Here is a 15,343-nt window from a genome sequence, read left to right on the forward strand (position 1 = left end):
GTCACTCCCCTCCTCAAAAATCTGTAGTGGTTGCCTATCAACCCTCAAATCAAGCAAAAACTCTTCACCCTCGGCTTCAAGGCTCTCCCATCACCTAGCCCCCTCCTACCTCACCTCCCTTCTCTCCCTCTACAGCCCAGCCTGCACACTCCGCTGCTCTGCCGCTACCTCCTCACTGTGCCTTGTTCTAGCCTGTCCCGCCGTCGACCCCCGGACCACGTCCTACCTCTGGCCTGGAATGCCCTCCCCCAACACATCTGCCAAACTCTCTCTCTTCCTTCAAAACCCTCCTAAGAGCTCACCTCCTCCAGGAGGCCTTCCCAGACTGAGCCCCCCTTTTCCTCTCCTCCCCATCATCCCCCCTCCCTCCCTCTGTCCTACCTCCTTCCCCTCCCCATAGCACTTGTATATATTTGTACATATTTATTACTCTATTTTACTAATGATGTATATATAGCTATAATTCTATTCATTCTGATGGTATTGACGCCTGCCTACTTGTTTTGTTGTCTGTCTCCCCCTTCTAGACTGCGAGCCCATTGTTGGGTAGGGACCGTCTCTAAATGTTGCCGATTTGTACTTCCCAAGCGCTTAGTACAGTGCTCTGCACTCAGTAAACGCACAATAAATACGATTAAATGAATGAGCGATGCGCCGGTTACAAGCAGGGAGGTCTCTGCCATCGGGGGCCAGATCACTAAGTTTCAGCCGGGGATTGACACCGGGGCTTCCTTGGGGAAGCAAAGCATTCGGTCCGGGGTCTGCCGTCACTGTCCATGTTTTCTACGAGCTCCCGAACTTGCTGCAAGCCATGGAGCTCTGCTGTGTATCATCATCATCATCATCATCAATCGTATTTATTGAGTGCTTACTATGTGCAGAGCACTGTACTAAGCGCTTGGGAAGTACAAATTGGCAACATATAGAGACAGTCCCTGTTACCGCCCCCCATGGAGCTGTTCGCAAATTGTTGCTTACTTTGGCATAGTTTGGAGTTTCCATCCAGCCCCGAGGCAGGGTTCAACCCACCTGCTGTCCCCTCCCCAGCGGCTCAGTGGTTGCTAAGTGATCCCCACCATTCCCTACCAGGCCTTCAAGTGCTCCTCCACTTGGAAATGCCAGTGTGCTTGCACCTGGGAAGATTGCAGCCAAATAAGCCTTACGGCCCCGAGGCTGCAGAGACGGAAAGAGGAAAGATGGGAGGGAAGAGAAAATAACCCTCAAACTGCAGCCCAGGCCTGCGGTGATGCCAACCTCAAACCCATTTCCAAGCATTATCAGATTTCCCATCGGAGGCTGGGAGCGGGGAGATCTGGGCTGGTGGGCGTTGTAGTCTGGTTCTGCACTGGCTCCCACTAAATGAGGACGGTGCAAGCATGGGATCGGGTGGAGGGAAGAAAGGGACTCAGATACTGCATTCGTACACGTGTCCTGCGGTTCTTAGTTTCTGGTGGTGACAAGATGACCTCTTGGAGCAGGTGATAGTCTCCCTTGTCCCCAGGATTGCTGTTCTGGGCAGTCCTGAGGGAAACAGGTGAGCTGAGGAGGCCCCTGGTTGCCAGTGATGCTTTGTGGATGGCCAGGGCTTCTCTTGACTCTTCCCTGGCTTTAATCAATCAATCAATCAATCGTATTGAGCACTTACTGTGTGCAGAGCACTGTACTAAGCGCTTGGGAAGTACAAGTTGGCAACATATAGAGACAGTCCCTACCCAACAGTGGGCTCACAGTCTAGAAGGGGGAGACAGACAACAAAACATATTAACAAAATAAAATAAATAGAATAGATATGTACAAGTAAAATAAATAGAGTAATAAATATGTACAAACATATATACATATATACAGGTGCTGTGGGGAAGGGAAGGAGGTAAGACGGGGGGGATGGAGATGGGGGACAAAGGGGAGAGGAAGGAGGGGGCTCAGTCTGGGAAGGCCTCCTGGAGGAGGTGAGCTCTCAGTAGGGCCTTGAAGGGAGGAAGAGAGCTAGCTTGGCGGATGTTGGGAGGGAGGGAGCCAGGCCAGGGGGATGACGTGGGCCGGGGATCAACTGCAGGACAGGCGAGAACGAGGCACGGTGAGGAGATTAGTGGCAGAGGAGCGGAGGGTGCAGGCTGGGCTGTAGAAGGAGAGAAGGGAGGTGACGTAGGAGGGGGCGAGGTGATGGAGAGCCTTGAAGCCTTCAGTGCTCTGCACAGAGTAAGCGCTCAATAAATATGATTGATTGATTTCCCACCTGCTTAACAGAATTTGCCCCTGCCCTGACCTGAAGGGCCAGCTCCAACAATCAGCCATGCTCTCTCCTAGAGGGGTGTTTTGGATCAATGGCACCTTTAGCAGAAGCCCTCCCAAGTCCTCTCTATTCTGCAGCAAGGCCAGAGTCCCACCGTAGGCAGAGGAACCAGACACAGACTAGTGCAGTTCCATCCCCACAGTCTCCTGGGGCTTGTCCCACAGCCCAAACTGGGGATCAGAAAGCAGGAGCCGTGAATGTGGATTTAATTTGCTAAGCACTCACATTCCCCGCATTGGTGTTGACATCTACCGCCCTCCCAGGTCTCTCCTGCCAGCGCACCCCTCCCTCCTCCCCACCACACATTTGTGTTGTCTTCAATGAAGCGAGTACAGTGCAGCTGGATCTGGGTCTTCATCCTCTGTCAAGCTCTCCAACCTTTCCCTGGTTGCTCTCTTCTGATTTCCCTCTGCTGTCAGGGTGCCCAGAACTGAGGCTCAGTGTGCTGAGGTTTTCCTGGAAGAGGGCCATCCCACTCCGCCATCATGCTCACTGTTCCAGTGGCTTCTTCAAGCCGCTGGGCCTCTGAGACCTGGCTTCCCTCTCCCGCCACCCCCACCTTCCCCACGAGGGTGCAACCCACACTCCGTCATTCATGCCGACATAGGACAGGGTTGCACGGGAAAATCCAGCCCACGACCTTCATTTTAATCCTCCCCCACCAGTCTTTTCACCCGAGCTGCAGGGAAGCAGGGGAAAATGACAAGTTTGAGTTTCCCCCACTTTATCCTCCTCGTGGAGGTGCCCACGACAAGTGAAATGACCTAAAAGGGGAAGGACGGAGAAAACCAGAGAAGCCTGTAAGGGGGACAGCAGAGTGAGGGCAGCCTCCTACGGCTAGCCAGTGCATGGGCCCTAGGGTGGCTCTTGTGGCCTGGCTTTAATCACGGGGACTGCAGGAGCTCCCAGGACTGGAGCCAGCAGCACAAGACCACTTCTGTCCATCCCCCTCCCCTTCCCTCCTTCTTTGGTATTTGCATGTGAATCGCCAGGGGGAAAGGAGAGCCTTTCAGAGACACTAATGGCAATGTTCGGGCCGCTGTTCTTCCTGAAAGGGAGGAAGTCACAGCGGCAAAGTGGAGCAGAGTGAGTATTTGCCGGAACTCAGGGAAGGAGAGCAGGCGGTGCCAGCCGTTCAAAGCAGCCCAGCCTTCTGAACCCGGCCCTCTCAGGGACCTCCTCTTCCCCCTCCTCTCATTCCCCGCTACTCTAGACCTGATTAGGTTAGCCATTTTTTTTCATGGTATTGGTTAAGCACTTACTCTGGGTCAAACACTGTTCTAAGCGCTGGGGTAGGTACGAGTTAATTAGATCGGATACAGTCCCTGTCCCTCATGGGGCTTACAGCCTAAGAGGGAGAACAGCTAGTCGATCCCCATTTTACAGTTGGAACGGAGGCAGGGAGAAGTTAAGTGATTTGCCCAAGGTCACACAGCAAGCAATTGGCAAAGCTGGGAATAGAACCCAGTCCTCTGACTCCCGGGTCCGCACTCTTTCCACCAGCCCGTACCGCTTCTCATTTCTCCCAGGAATCCAGACAATCCCAGCCCTGGAGGGGGAAGAGCCGTAGGACTTGCAAGAACTGCAGGATGGCAACAACCCCCCCTCTGTGGGCTGGGGTTAAGCCCCCTCCTGTCTCTGCTGCTGCTTCTCGCTCCTGCCTGCCGGTTCCTGACCTTCCCGCCTACCAGTCCGCGGGAACCGCTCTGAAGCTTGATCCCGTCAATCTCCCTCTTTTCTCGCATTCTTGGCTCGGTGTGGCTCCTCCCGGTTGGTACCACCTGGGTTTAGCCTCCTGGATGACATCTGTTTCACCTCCTTGACCCCTTCGACCCTCGGACCCTCCGCCCTGGCTACCCGGCCACGGAAGAGTTCAAGCCCGCGAAACATGCGCTAATCACCGCCCCTCTCCTCGCCCCCTTCTCCCCCCTGCGTCCTTCCTGTAGCTATTCCCATTTCAGGACCGCCGCGTTCGTCGGACGGTGTTCCCCCCACCCGTGTCTCTTTCCACTGCCTCCCTCCCCCGGCCGGCAAGGATGAGTCGGTTTCCCATTGGGCGAAACGTTTCCGCTGCTTCTCTGCCGCCCAATCAGCGGGCTCCCCGAGGTAATCGCTCCCCTTCATCGCTGGCTCGGTCTCCCGCGCTGTCGGGGGGTCGGGGTGGCTTGCGGGGGGCAGGTGCGGACGAGGGGCGGAGCGGGGGGGGGGGGGCGCGTTCCCCGGTGCGTCCCGCGCCCCGGGAGCGAATAAAAGGCGGCAGCGCCCGCAGCACACCCAGCTTCGGCACCCGCGGTTGAAAGCGCTGGTTTCCTGCCCTCGGTTTCCCCTAGCCCAACCGGCCAGCCGAGGGTGAGCAGCATGGCAACCCCCGAGGGGAATCACCTGGAGCCGATCAAGTATCTCAGGTAAGAGGCGGGGGCTCTGTCCGGCGAGGGAGCGGTGCCACGGGAGGGAGGCTGCCCCGGGAAGGGGATGCGGGGTTGGGGGAAGGGGCCGGAGGCTATGCCCAACTTGGAAGAGGTGCGCCCTTCGCGGGTCCGGGACTCTCTCGAGGGAAGCTTGGCTGGGCCGGGCAGGGAGAGTCGCTGCCGTCTCAGTCGGAGCTGGACAGCTCTGCCAGGGGGAACGTCCGGGCGCAATGTTGGGAAGCGCTAAAGTTTCCTGCTGAAACTGTCCCAAGGGATCCTCCCCTGATCGTGCTGCAGAGAGGCAGCGCCGGCCAGCCCTAATGAAGCTCCGAAGGCACCTGGCAGGGAAGGCATCCAGTCGGAGCTTCTCGGAGGCCGCGCTCTTGGCCCTGCTTTGGCCGTTCCTCCCTCCCGGCCCCGGCTCCCCCGGTTTCCTCCCTCCTGCTGGTCCCTGCCCTCCGTTGATCTCCAAGCCTCCCCCGAGAAGGTGGTGCGACCCGATCCTCCCCATGGCTCAGGGAACCCGGTCTCTCCCCCGACGGGAGGCTTGGAGAGCACCGGAGGGCAGGGGCCAGTGGATCAGGGGGAAGGAAGCTGGGGAAGCCAGGGCCGGGAGGGAGGGACGGTCAAAGCAGTGCCAGGGGCACGGCCTCCGACGGGCTCCTGGCTAGCTGCTTTCCCTGCCAAGGTGTCCTCGGAGCTTCCTTGGGGCGGGGTAGGGAGGGACGGAGTCGGGTGTATAGGCGGTAACTCCGAAGGGGACCCATTTAGTCCTGGAGGGCATCAGGTATGGCAGCACTGATTTCTGGGTCACGGCGGGGATTCTCCCCACTGCCACCTCTGAAGATTCTCCAACTGGTCCTGATCTGCCCCTCTGCCCAGGGGGCAGAGACGCAGCCTCTTCTCTCTCTGTCTCATTCATTCAATCGTATTTATGAAGCGCTTACTGGGTGCAGAGCACTGTACTAAGCGCTTGGGAAAGTGCAATACAGCAACAGAGACAATCCCTGCCTGCAACAAGCTCACAGTCTAGAGGGGGGAGACAGACATCAATACAAGATAGACATCACACACACACACACACACACACACACACACACAGATGGGGACACTGAAACCGAGGCACCTCTCTGTGACCTCCCGGCAAGCATGGGGCAGAGCCGGGATTAGAACTCGCGCTCCCCTTCTTTCCTCATTCCAGCTCCGGGTACCCCGCTACTCGTTGTTGGCTCCTTGTGCGTTCCTGGCATCTCCTTCCCAGCAGTGTGTTGCCCGGGAAACCGCTTCTAACTGCCTCAGCCCATCAGTCTCCCCGATTCAGCTCCTTGACGCCCCCGTCGCCCCCCACCCCAAATGTCTTTCCTGCCCCCCACCCCGCCTGTGATACTCCCGCTTTATCCGGCTCCCCTGCACACACATGCACACGCGTACGCACATGCACACACGTGCGCACATACGAACACCCTCGGCACAGCGCTGCCCCCTCTTGATTCTCCCCCTCCTCAGTCCTAGGGCGGGGAGCATGGCGGGCGGAGAGGGGGAATGAGGTGTGAAGATGAGTCTCCCCTAAGGGCCAAGGGAAACTCGGTGGGGCGTTCCTTGTGGGGTGACAGTAGGCACCTGGGGGCCGATGGCACTTCCAAGGGGCTGGTCTCCCACCTGCCGGACTGCTGGGATCCCTCCCTCTCTGAGCCGGAGCACGTTGCTCCCTCCCGCAGCACTCCCTTCCGGAGCCAAGTTTGTATTCGGTGATAAATAAGTTGGGAGGAGCAGCAGGCCTGCTGCGAGGGAGAGGCAGACGTTTTATTCAAAATCTCCATCAGAGCCCGCTGCCCAGCGGCCCAGGCTTACAGCCTCTTGAGCCCCATGGCACCTCTCTCTCTCTCGAGGTGCCAATGGCTACTGAAGGATGCGGGTTGCCCAAGTCGGTTGCGTTTCCGATGAACGGCCTGAGGTCTCACAGAGAAGTTAAGAGATTTGTCAGGCATCGCGCAGCACAAAAAAGGAGGAGACGGGACCAGAATCTCCAGATCTCTGGGTTGCCCCATCCTATCCCTACAGGGAGGCTGTGGGTGGGAGGGCTTGTCCAGGACCAGGCCGGAGATACTGTTTCCCGCCATCCTGGTCCTGGACCCTTTCCTCGTTATCTCCCTCCCCTTTCACGATGGTTCATTCCAGGCTACGGAGGGGGTGTGCTGTGACAGACGAGAGAGAGAGAGCGAGCGAGCGAGAGAGCGAGCGAGAGAAAGAGATCAGAGAATGACAAAGAGAGAGATCAGAGTGACAAAGAGAAAGAGATCAAAGAGTGACAAAAAAAAGATCAGGGAGTGACAGAGAGAGATCAGAGAGTGACAAAGAGAAAATCCGGGAGTGACAGAAAGAGAGAGACTGGCGTATGTGCGAGAGAGAGATCAGTGACAAAGAGAGAGAGGAACTGAAGAAAGAGAGTTTAGAGAGAGTGACAAAGAGACTGGTGCGCGAGAGACTGGAGAGAGCAGAGAACGATCGGTTAGAGAGGGCAGAGAGAGACTGGAGAGAAAGATCAGAAAGAACACACACACACAGAGAGAGCAGAGTGGAGAGTGATAAAGAGAGTATGGAGAGAGAGACTGGAGCGAGAATAGAGAGAGAAGGGAGAGAGAGACTAGAGAGAATGGAGAGAGACTAGAGAGAAAGATCGGAGAAAGAGATCGAGAGACCAGAGAGAGATAGTGGGGAGAGACAGACAGACAGACAGACAGACATAGACAGACAGACACTGGGGACAGAGAGAAAGAAACCGAGAGAATGACTGGAGAGTCCGAAGAGAGAGACCAGGAAGAGAGAAACCAAGAGAAAGAGATTAAAGAGAGAGACCATAGAGAGAAACTAGAGAGTGAGAGTGACCGACCACTTCTGCTCTGCCTCTAATCTTCTCACTGTGCCTCGTTCTCGCCTGTCCCGCCGTCGACCCCCGGCCCACGTCCTCCTCCTGGCCTGGAATGCCCCCCCTCCTCACATCCGCCAAGCTAGCTCTCTTCCTCCCTTCAAAGCCCTACTGAGAGCTCACCTCCTCCAGGAGGCCTTCCCAGACTGAGCCCCCTCCTTCCTCTCCCCCTCCTCCCCCTCCCCACCCCCCGCTTTACCTCCTTCCCATCCCCATAGCACCTGTATATATGTATATATGTTTGTACATATTTATTACTCTATTTTACTTGTGCATATTTATTCTATTTTATTTTGTAAATATGTTTTGTTGTCTTTCTCCCCCTTCTAGACTGTGAGCCCGCTGTTGGGTAGAGACCGTCTCTATATGTTGACAACTTGTACTTCTCAAGCGCTTAGTACAGTGCTCTGCACACAGTAAGCGCTCAATAAATACGATTGAATGAATGAATGAATGACTGGAGAGAGAGATCGGAGAGAGAGACATGAAAGAGGGGGACATGAGACAGGAGAGAGCGAGAGTCTAGGGAGAGAGTGAGAAATCGGGGAGAGAGAGCGAGACCAGGGAGAGAGAGAGATTGGGGACAAATAGAGAGACAAAGAGAGTGACTGGAGAGCCCAAAGAGAGACATGAGAGAGAGACTGGGGTGAGAGAGACAGAGAAAGATACTGGAGAAAGAGAGAGAGACTGGAGAGAGAACGACCAGAGAGAAACCAGAAAGAGAGACTGGAGAGAGACCAGATGGCGTGACCAAATAGGGATAATGACCAGAGAGGAAGAGACTGGAGAGGGAGACCAGAGAGATGAGAGATACCAGAGAAAGATTGGAGAAAGACCAGAGAGAGATACCAGGGAGAAAGAGCTGCTGGGGAGAGGGAAATCGGAGAGAGACCGGGTGAGAGATTGGAGAGCTCGGAAAGAGAGAAGAGAGAAGGGAAAGATGGAAGAGAAAAAGAGAAAGACTGGAGAGAGAAACCAGAGAGACCAGAGAGAGGGAGAGAAACTGAAGGGAGAGAGCAACCGGGGGAAGAGGAGAGAGACCGGAGAGAGAAAGAGCGGGGAAGGAGATTCCAGAGAGAGAGTCACCGGAGAGAGAGACAAAAGAGAGAGATCAGAGAGAGACACTGGAGAGAGACTGGAGAGACACCAAAGAGAGAGATACCAGAGAGAGACCGGAGAGAGACACCAGACAGAGAGACTGGACAGAGGAAGGAGAGACCGGAGAGAAAGAGAGAGAGAGAGAGAGAGAGAGAGAGAGAGAGGGAGAGAGAGAGAGAGAGAGAAGGCGCCAGAGAGAAAACGGAGAGATACCAGAGAGAGACTGGATAGAGAGGAGAAATGAGACACCAGAGAGACACGAGAGAGGGAGAGATTGGAGGGAGAGAGCTACTGTTGATAGAGGAGGGAGAGACCGGAGAGACACCAGAGAGACACCTGTGAGAGACCGGAGAGAGAGAGGGAGAGACACCAGCGAGTCACCAGAGAGAGAGAGAGAGAGCCACGAGAGAAAGAGAGACCGGGGAGGGAGGGAGACGAGAAAAGACCAGAGAGAGACAGAGCGAGAGAGACCACAGTTAGAAACGATCACTTTATTCACGGGCTCGGCTCCTTCGCCGGGAACCTGGGGGAGTCCATTCGTTCATTCACGCATTCAATCGTATTTATTGAGCGCTTACTGTGTGCAGAGCACTGTACTAAGCGCTTGGGAAGTACAAATCGGTAACAAACGCCGCCGCCCCGGCTCCATGGCCCCCTGTTGGCCAACTTCCGTCCCTTCCCCAGGAAATAAAGCAGCACATAGTCGCCCCCCCACTCGCCTCCCTGAGCGAGGTGAGATGCATTGACCAGTAAGTGGAATTAATTATTCATTGGCATTCAATTAAAGTCATCCGTCACAGGCTCCGGCTCGGCTCCGGCGCGCCACTCCAAACAGGTTGCGGCCACGCTGTCTCCGCTCTACTGGCCGACAAGGGGTAGTAGACTGAGAAGGGGCCCGATCTTCCTCCCCGAGGATCCCTAGAATCAATCAGTCGTATTTATTATCACTTACTGTTTACAGAGCACTGTACTAGGTGCTTGGGAAAATGCAATGCAAAAGAATTGGTAGACGAGATCCCTGCCGGCTACTCAGAGACGCTGGGAGACTCAAATAAGAGGCACCCTCCTAGGTAATTGTGGCTCCTGTTAGCTTGGCAGCTGGCTGCACCCTGGACCACCAAGCCTTCCACAGCCCCCCGGGAAGTCCCGGGCCAGATCCATCCTCCAGCCCACAAGGAAGGAGGAAGTGGGCCGTGCCTAGGTGTATGAGTCTGACTGTGTAACTTCAGGCAAGCAATTTAACCTTTCTGGGTTCCTGTCTAAGATTTAATAATAAATCTTATTAAATTAAATTAAATCTTGTTAAGTGCTTACTATGTGCCAAGCACTGTTCTAAGCACTGGGGTAGATATAAGGTAATCAGGTTGTCCCACGTGGGGCTCACAGTCTTCATCTCCATTTTACAGTTCAGGTCACTGAGGCATAGAGAAGCTAAGTGACTTGCCCAAAGTCACACAGCTGACAAGTGGCAGAGCTGGGATTAGAATCCACGATCTCTGACTCTCAGGCCCGCGCTCTTTCCACTACACCATGCTGTTTCTCAATAATAATAATAATAATAATAATAATTATGGTGTTTGTTTAGCACTTACTATGTGCCAGGCACTGTACTAAGTACTGGGGTAGATATTGCAAATCGGATTGGACGCAGTCCCTGTCTCAAGTGGGGCTCACCGTCTCACTCTCCATTTTACAGATGAGGTAACTGAGGCACAAAGAAGTGAAGTGACTTGTCCAAGGTCATACAGCAGATGAGGGGCAGAGCAGGGATTAGATTTGTGCAGGTTGCCACCCTTTAGGTTGGAAGATGCTGCTACCAGTGATTACCATCTGGGACAAAGTGGAGGGGGAGATGATGTGCCACGGCACGTGTGTGTGTGTGTGTGCGTGTGTGTGTGTGCGTGTGTGTTTTGAGGGAAAGTAGTCCAGAATCTGGGGGAAGAGGTGAACTGGGTGACTGCTGAACAGGCAAGGATTTGGGAAATGGGGGATCAGTCACTATTGCTATTCAATGATGCCCTTGTGCCTGGAGCTTCCCTGGCAGTCCTTCACTTCAGGGAATAGAGTCATCATCCACCCTTCTTTTTCTGTTCAAGAGGTGGTCAAAGCTTTTGGCTTCCGTAGCAGTGGGGTTTAGCCATCTAGAGCTGGAAGATGGGACATTTGGGCTCTAGTCTCTTTTGTCCTCTGGCGAGCTGGGTGACCTTGATCAAGCAACTTAACCTTTCTGAGCTTCAGTCGACTCTATGTGAAAAATGAAGAGACCTCCCCGCCCCCCACCCAGCTCAACCACCATCTTTCAGGGAGATTGTGAAATTGAAGGAGATTGTCTGCAAAGTGCTAGGAGGTGTGAATGAGGGAAAACCTCTCTTTCTCTGTCCAAACCTTCACCTCCATCCCATGAGCCTCCTCCCCTCACCTGCCACAGGGTCTCAGAATGGGGATTCCTCTGAATCACAAAACTTTCTGAAGATGGAGCCACTGGGGCTGCCTGCCTGACCCGATCCCTTTTCTGCCTCATTCCAAGGCTCCAGGGGGGAAAGTGGCTGAGTTATCAGGGGTTGTTAAACTGGAGGTGAGAGTGGGGGAAGCCCGAGCATCAGAGGGTTCATTCTGTCAACCTCCCAACCTCTTAGCCAGGGTACCAGATTGACCCTGTTTTCCAAGGCTCTTTCCTTGGTATCCAGACTCCTGATTAGCGTAATCTAATTACAGAGTGTTTAGATCTGGTCTAGATCTTGTGAGACCCATGTGGGACAACCTGATCAACCTGTATCCTCCCCAGCACTTAGAGCAGTGCTTTGCACATAGTAAGCACTTAACAAATGCCATCATCATCATCATCTGGTCTCCAGACCAATTAGATTCTTAAAGGAAGCCAATCCCATAGGGTCCAAGTCCCCAGTCTACTCCACCCTTGGCCAAGCTGGGCTGCAGGCAGAGAGGCCTCTGGGTGTCCACCGATCCCTGTCTCTGCTGCACACCACCCTCCACTTCCACCCAAGCACCATTCTCCCTCTGCCTCTGAGCCTGCTGCCATCCTGGAAGGTCTTCAGTTCTGAGCTTGAGGACAGGTCGAGGTTAGACTTTGGAGGGAAATACTTGGAAAGGAGGAGTGGTGCACACCCACATGGCTTTTTTTTTTGGTATTTCTTAAGCTCTTACTATGCATCAAACACTGTTCTAAGCACTGGGATAGGTACAAGTTAATTAGGTCAGACACAGTCCCTGTCCCTCATGGGGCTCACTGTTGAAGTAGGAGGGAGAACAGGTATTCAATCCCCATTTTACAAGTGAGGTAACTGAGGCACAGAGATGTTAAGTGACTCTCCCAATGTCACGCAGCAAGCCATTGGCAGAGCCGGGATTAGAACCCAGGTCCTCTGACTCCCAGGCCCGTGCACTTTCCACTAGGTCATGTTGCTTCTCTAGGGGGCTCTGATTGCGCAAGGCCAAAGAAAGCAGGATCATTTGCTGAGGGTGTAGGAAGGGTATGACCCCTGATGAGGGGCCTTGCTGGCAGCCAAACTGTGTTAAAGATCTCATGGCCCAGGGCAGAGGGAACCCAGTGAGCCTTTTCAAACCCACTTTCCAAACCCACTTTAGAAAGACCCATGTTTGTCCCTCCTAGACACAGCCTGGCCTATTTTAGCCTCAACTGTGACTGTAATAGGGAGTTTAGAGGATGTAGAAGGGGTGGAGGGAGGGGGATATGTGTGTTCAGGGGATGACTGTGGGGACCAAGACTAAGCCCTGCTTTTCCTCAGCTCCCTATCCCCTTCGTGTCACCCTGACTCGCTCCCTTTGCTCTACCCCCTTCTCCCCACCACACAGCACTCGTGTATATATGTACATATCTATAATTCTATTTATTTATATTGATGCTTGTTTACTTGTTTTAATGTGTATATATATATAATTCTCTTTATTTATATTGTTGCCTGTTTACTCGCTTTGATGTCTGTCTCCCCCTTCAAGACCCTAAGCCCAGTGTGGGCAGGGATTGTCTCTCTTTATTGCTCAGTTGTACTTTCCAAGTGCTTAGTACAGTGCTCTGCCCACAGTAAGTGCTCTATAAATACTACTGAATGAATGAATGAATGATCCACCCCACGGAGAGTGGAAGCTTTTAAAACATGTGAGTGAGCCCTGATGGAAAGGAGTTTAAACAGTGCCGCAACCAGGGCGGGGCTGATGCCCATGGGGAAAGAGTGAGGAACTGCAGGGAGGATACTTGGGTGTCAGGGGATGTCCAGAAATGCCAAAGTCGGACCTTTCCAAAGCAGTCAGGGGAGGCAGCCTTTGTAGCCTCGACAACCACATCTAGGGTGGCAGGAGACCGCCCTCTTGCCCCCCCCCCCCCAGCCCCACATAGGCAGAAGACAGAGTGGCAGCCATCTCAAGGTACCACCTGCAGTGGTCTCGCCGGCATTTTCCTTTTCTTCCATGAAGCAGATGGTTGGGCAGTCTTGAAATCTCAGTCAGATGGTCTCTGGCTAATCAGAGACTGGTGGCTTGCCAGGTCTGGGGTGAATTTCCCTGCTGCCCAGTGGGCTGCCCCTCTCCAGAGCTGGTTCTGAAGGATCGTGATTGGAGGGTTGAGTTAGGCTTTCCTTCCGGGGCAGAAATGTTCTCTGCGCTCTGGAGGCCTGGGCAGCAGAGACCTGGAGGGTTGCGGGGCAGGAGGAGGAGGAGGCGAAGGAGGGGGTCCGGGTAAAGGGTCTCCCTGTCCGTCCTCGACCAGCTGCGGGCCCAGTGGAGTGGCACTGTGGAGGTTGGGAGACGCAGCTCTTTTCCAGTGGGATGAATCAACAAGCTCTGGAGCAAGTTTGGTGTGACTGACTGGGAGATAATGAACAGCTCCCTGGCTGGGGGAGGAGGGAGGGAGGAAAGAAGGGAAGGAGGGAGGGAGGGGAAGACAAGGGGAGGGGTGCTTATCTGATAACATCACTTTCTCTTCTTCCTCCTCCCAATTTTCCCATCACAGTCAATGACACCCCCCACCAATCACCAACCTTCCTGTCCCAGAAGCTCACAACCTTGGGATCATTTATGACCTTTTCATTGTCTTTTAACTCTCTCATCCAGTCTGTCACTAAATCTTGTCATCTTTCCTCCACAACATTCTTCGGATCCTCCCCTTCCTCTCCATCCAAACCGCCACCAATCTGATTCAAACTTTCGTCAACTAGACTACTGCATCAGCCTCCTCACCGGTCTCCCAGCCCTTCAGACCCCTCTCCTCTTCAGTCTACACTATACTCTGACACCCTGGTCATTTTCTAAGATGTTGCTCAACACACATCCCTCAACACTTGGAAAACCTCTCATGGTTCCCCATTTCGGTCTGCATCAAGCAGAAATTCCTTTAATCTATTCCTTCCAAGCTCGCCTTCTTACTTCGCCTTGCTTTCAACTTTCTTGCCTCCAACCACTCACTCACCTGCACTGGGGGTGGGGGGAAAAAGCAATCAATAGTATTTATTGAGTACTTATCATGTGCAGAGCACTGTACTAAGCACAATAATCAATCAATCAATCGTATTTATTGAGCGCTTACTGTGTGCAGAGCACTGTACTAAGCGCTTGGGAAGTACAAGTTGGCAACATATAGAGACAGTCCCTACCCAACAGTGGGCTCACAGTCTAAAAATACAATACAATACAACAGAATTAGCAGACACATTCCCTGCCCACAAGCTTATGGTTTAGAGGCAGTCAATATTTTCTCATCTCAGGGAGGCTGAATGTCTGAAGCTGACCCTGCCTGACTACCCTTACCCATTAGATTGTAAACTCTTTGAGGGTAGGGATCATCTGTGTCTTTTACTTTGGGTTTTCAGTACAGCCCTCCATACACACAAGGTGCTCAATAAATATCCCATTCAATTGGGCCATGACACAGCCTAGAACGTTGTTAGGAAACTAGGGGCATTTCTCTAACAGCCCAAGATTGTTGGATACCGCGTGATGCGTGGCCTTTTGGAAAGAGAACAGACCTGGGAGTCAGAGGACCTAAATTATAACCCTGACCCTGCCACTTGACTGCTATGGGACCTTGGGGAACTCACTTCACTTCTCTGAGCCTCAGTTTCCTAATCTGTAAAATGGGGATGAAATACCTGTTCTCCCTCTCTGTTAGACTGTGAGGTCCACATGGGACAGAGACTGCGTCCGACCTGATAATCATGTATAATAATGATGGTATTTGTTAAGCGCTTACTATGTGCATCTCCTCAAGCGCTTAGTACAGTGCTCTGGCACATAATAAGTGCTTAACAAACTGTTATTGCTGGAAGAAACACAGGATAGGACACAGTGTGTAAGCTTTCTTTGATTTTTTTTGTATTTGGTAAGTTCGTTGTGGGTGGAGGCTCCAGGACATTGGTACAGGTGCCAGCCTGGGGCCCAGAAATAGCTGTGCCCCAGGAGGGGTGCCCCAGTAAACTCAGCACCCTTATTCCCCTCCACCCCATTGATTGGTCCAGCAAATGGAAAACAGAACCAGCAGCTGGGGTGGGTGCAGCCCCGCCTGGAGGCAGATGGATGCAGAAGATGTTTTCTTGTGGTCCCTTGCTGTCCAAGATGCCGTTTCCCGAAGGGAGAGATGTGGGCAGC

At 53.5% G+C, this 15,343-nt stretch overlaps 1 protein-coding gene across 1 annotated transcript in view; it reads left to right on the top strand.

Moving 5' to 3' along the window:
- Nucleotides 1–4,550: 4,550 nt before the first annotated feature.
- The window catches only part of YJEFN3 (YjeF N-terminal domain containing 3), a 50,956-nt gene continuing 40,163 nt past the window's right edge, over nt 4,551–15,343 (top strand). Inside the window, exon 1 of the mRNA XM_038739894.1 lies at nt 4,551–4,698. Coding sequence (XP_038595822.1) covers nt 4,652–4,698 — 47 coding nt within the window. The 5' untranslated portion in view covers nt 4,551–4,651. The remainder of the gene's footprint in view (nt 4,699–15,343) is intronic.

The sequence above is a fragment of the Tachyglossus aculeatus genome, chromosome X1 (genome assembly GCF_015852505.1).
Source record: "Tachyglossus aculeatus isolate mTacAcu1 chromosome X1, mTacAcu1.pri, whole genome shotgun sequence".
NCBI classification, from domain to species: Eukaryota; Metazoa; Chordata; class Mammalia; order Monotremata; family Tachyglossidae; genus Tachyglossus; species Tachyglossus aculeatus.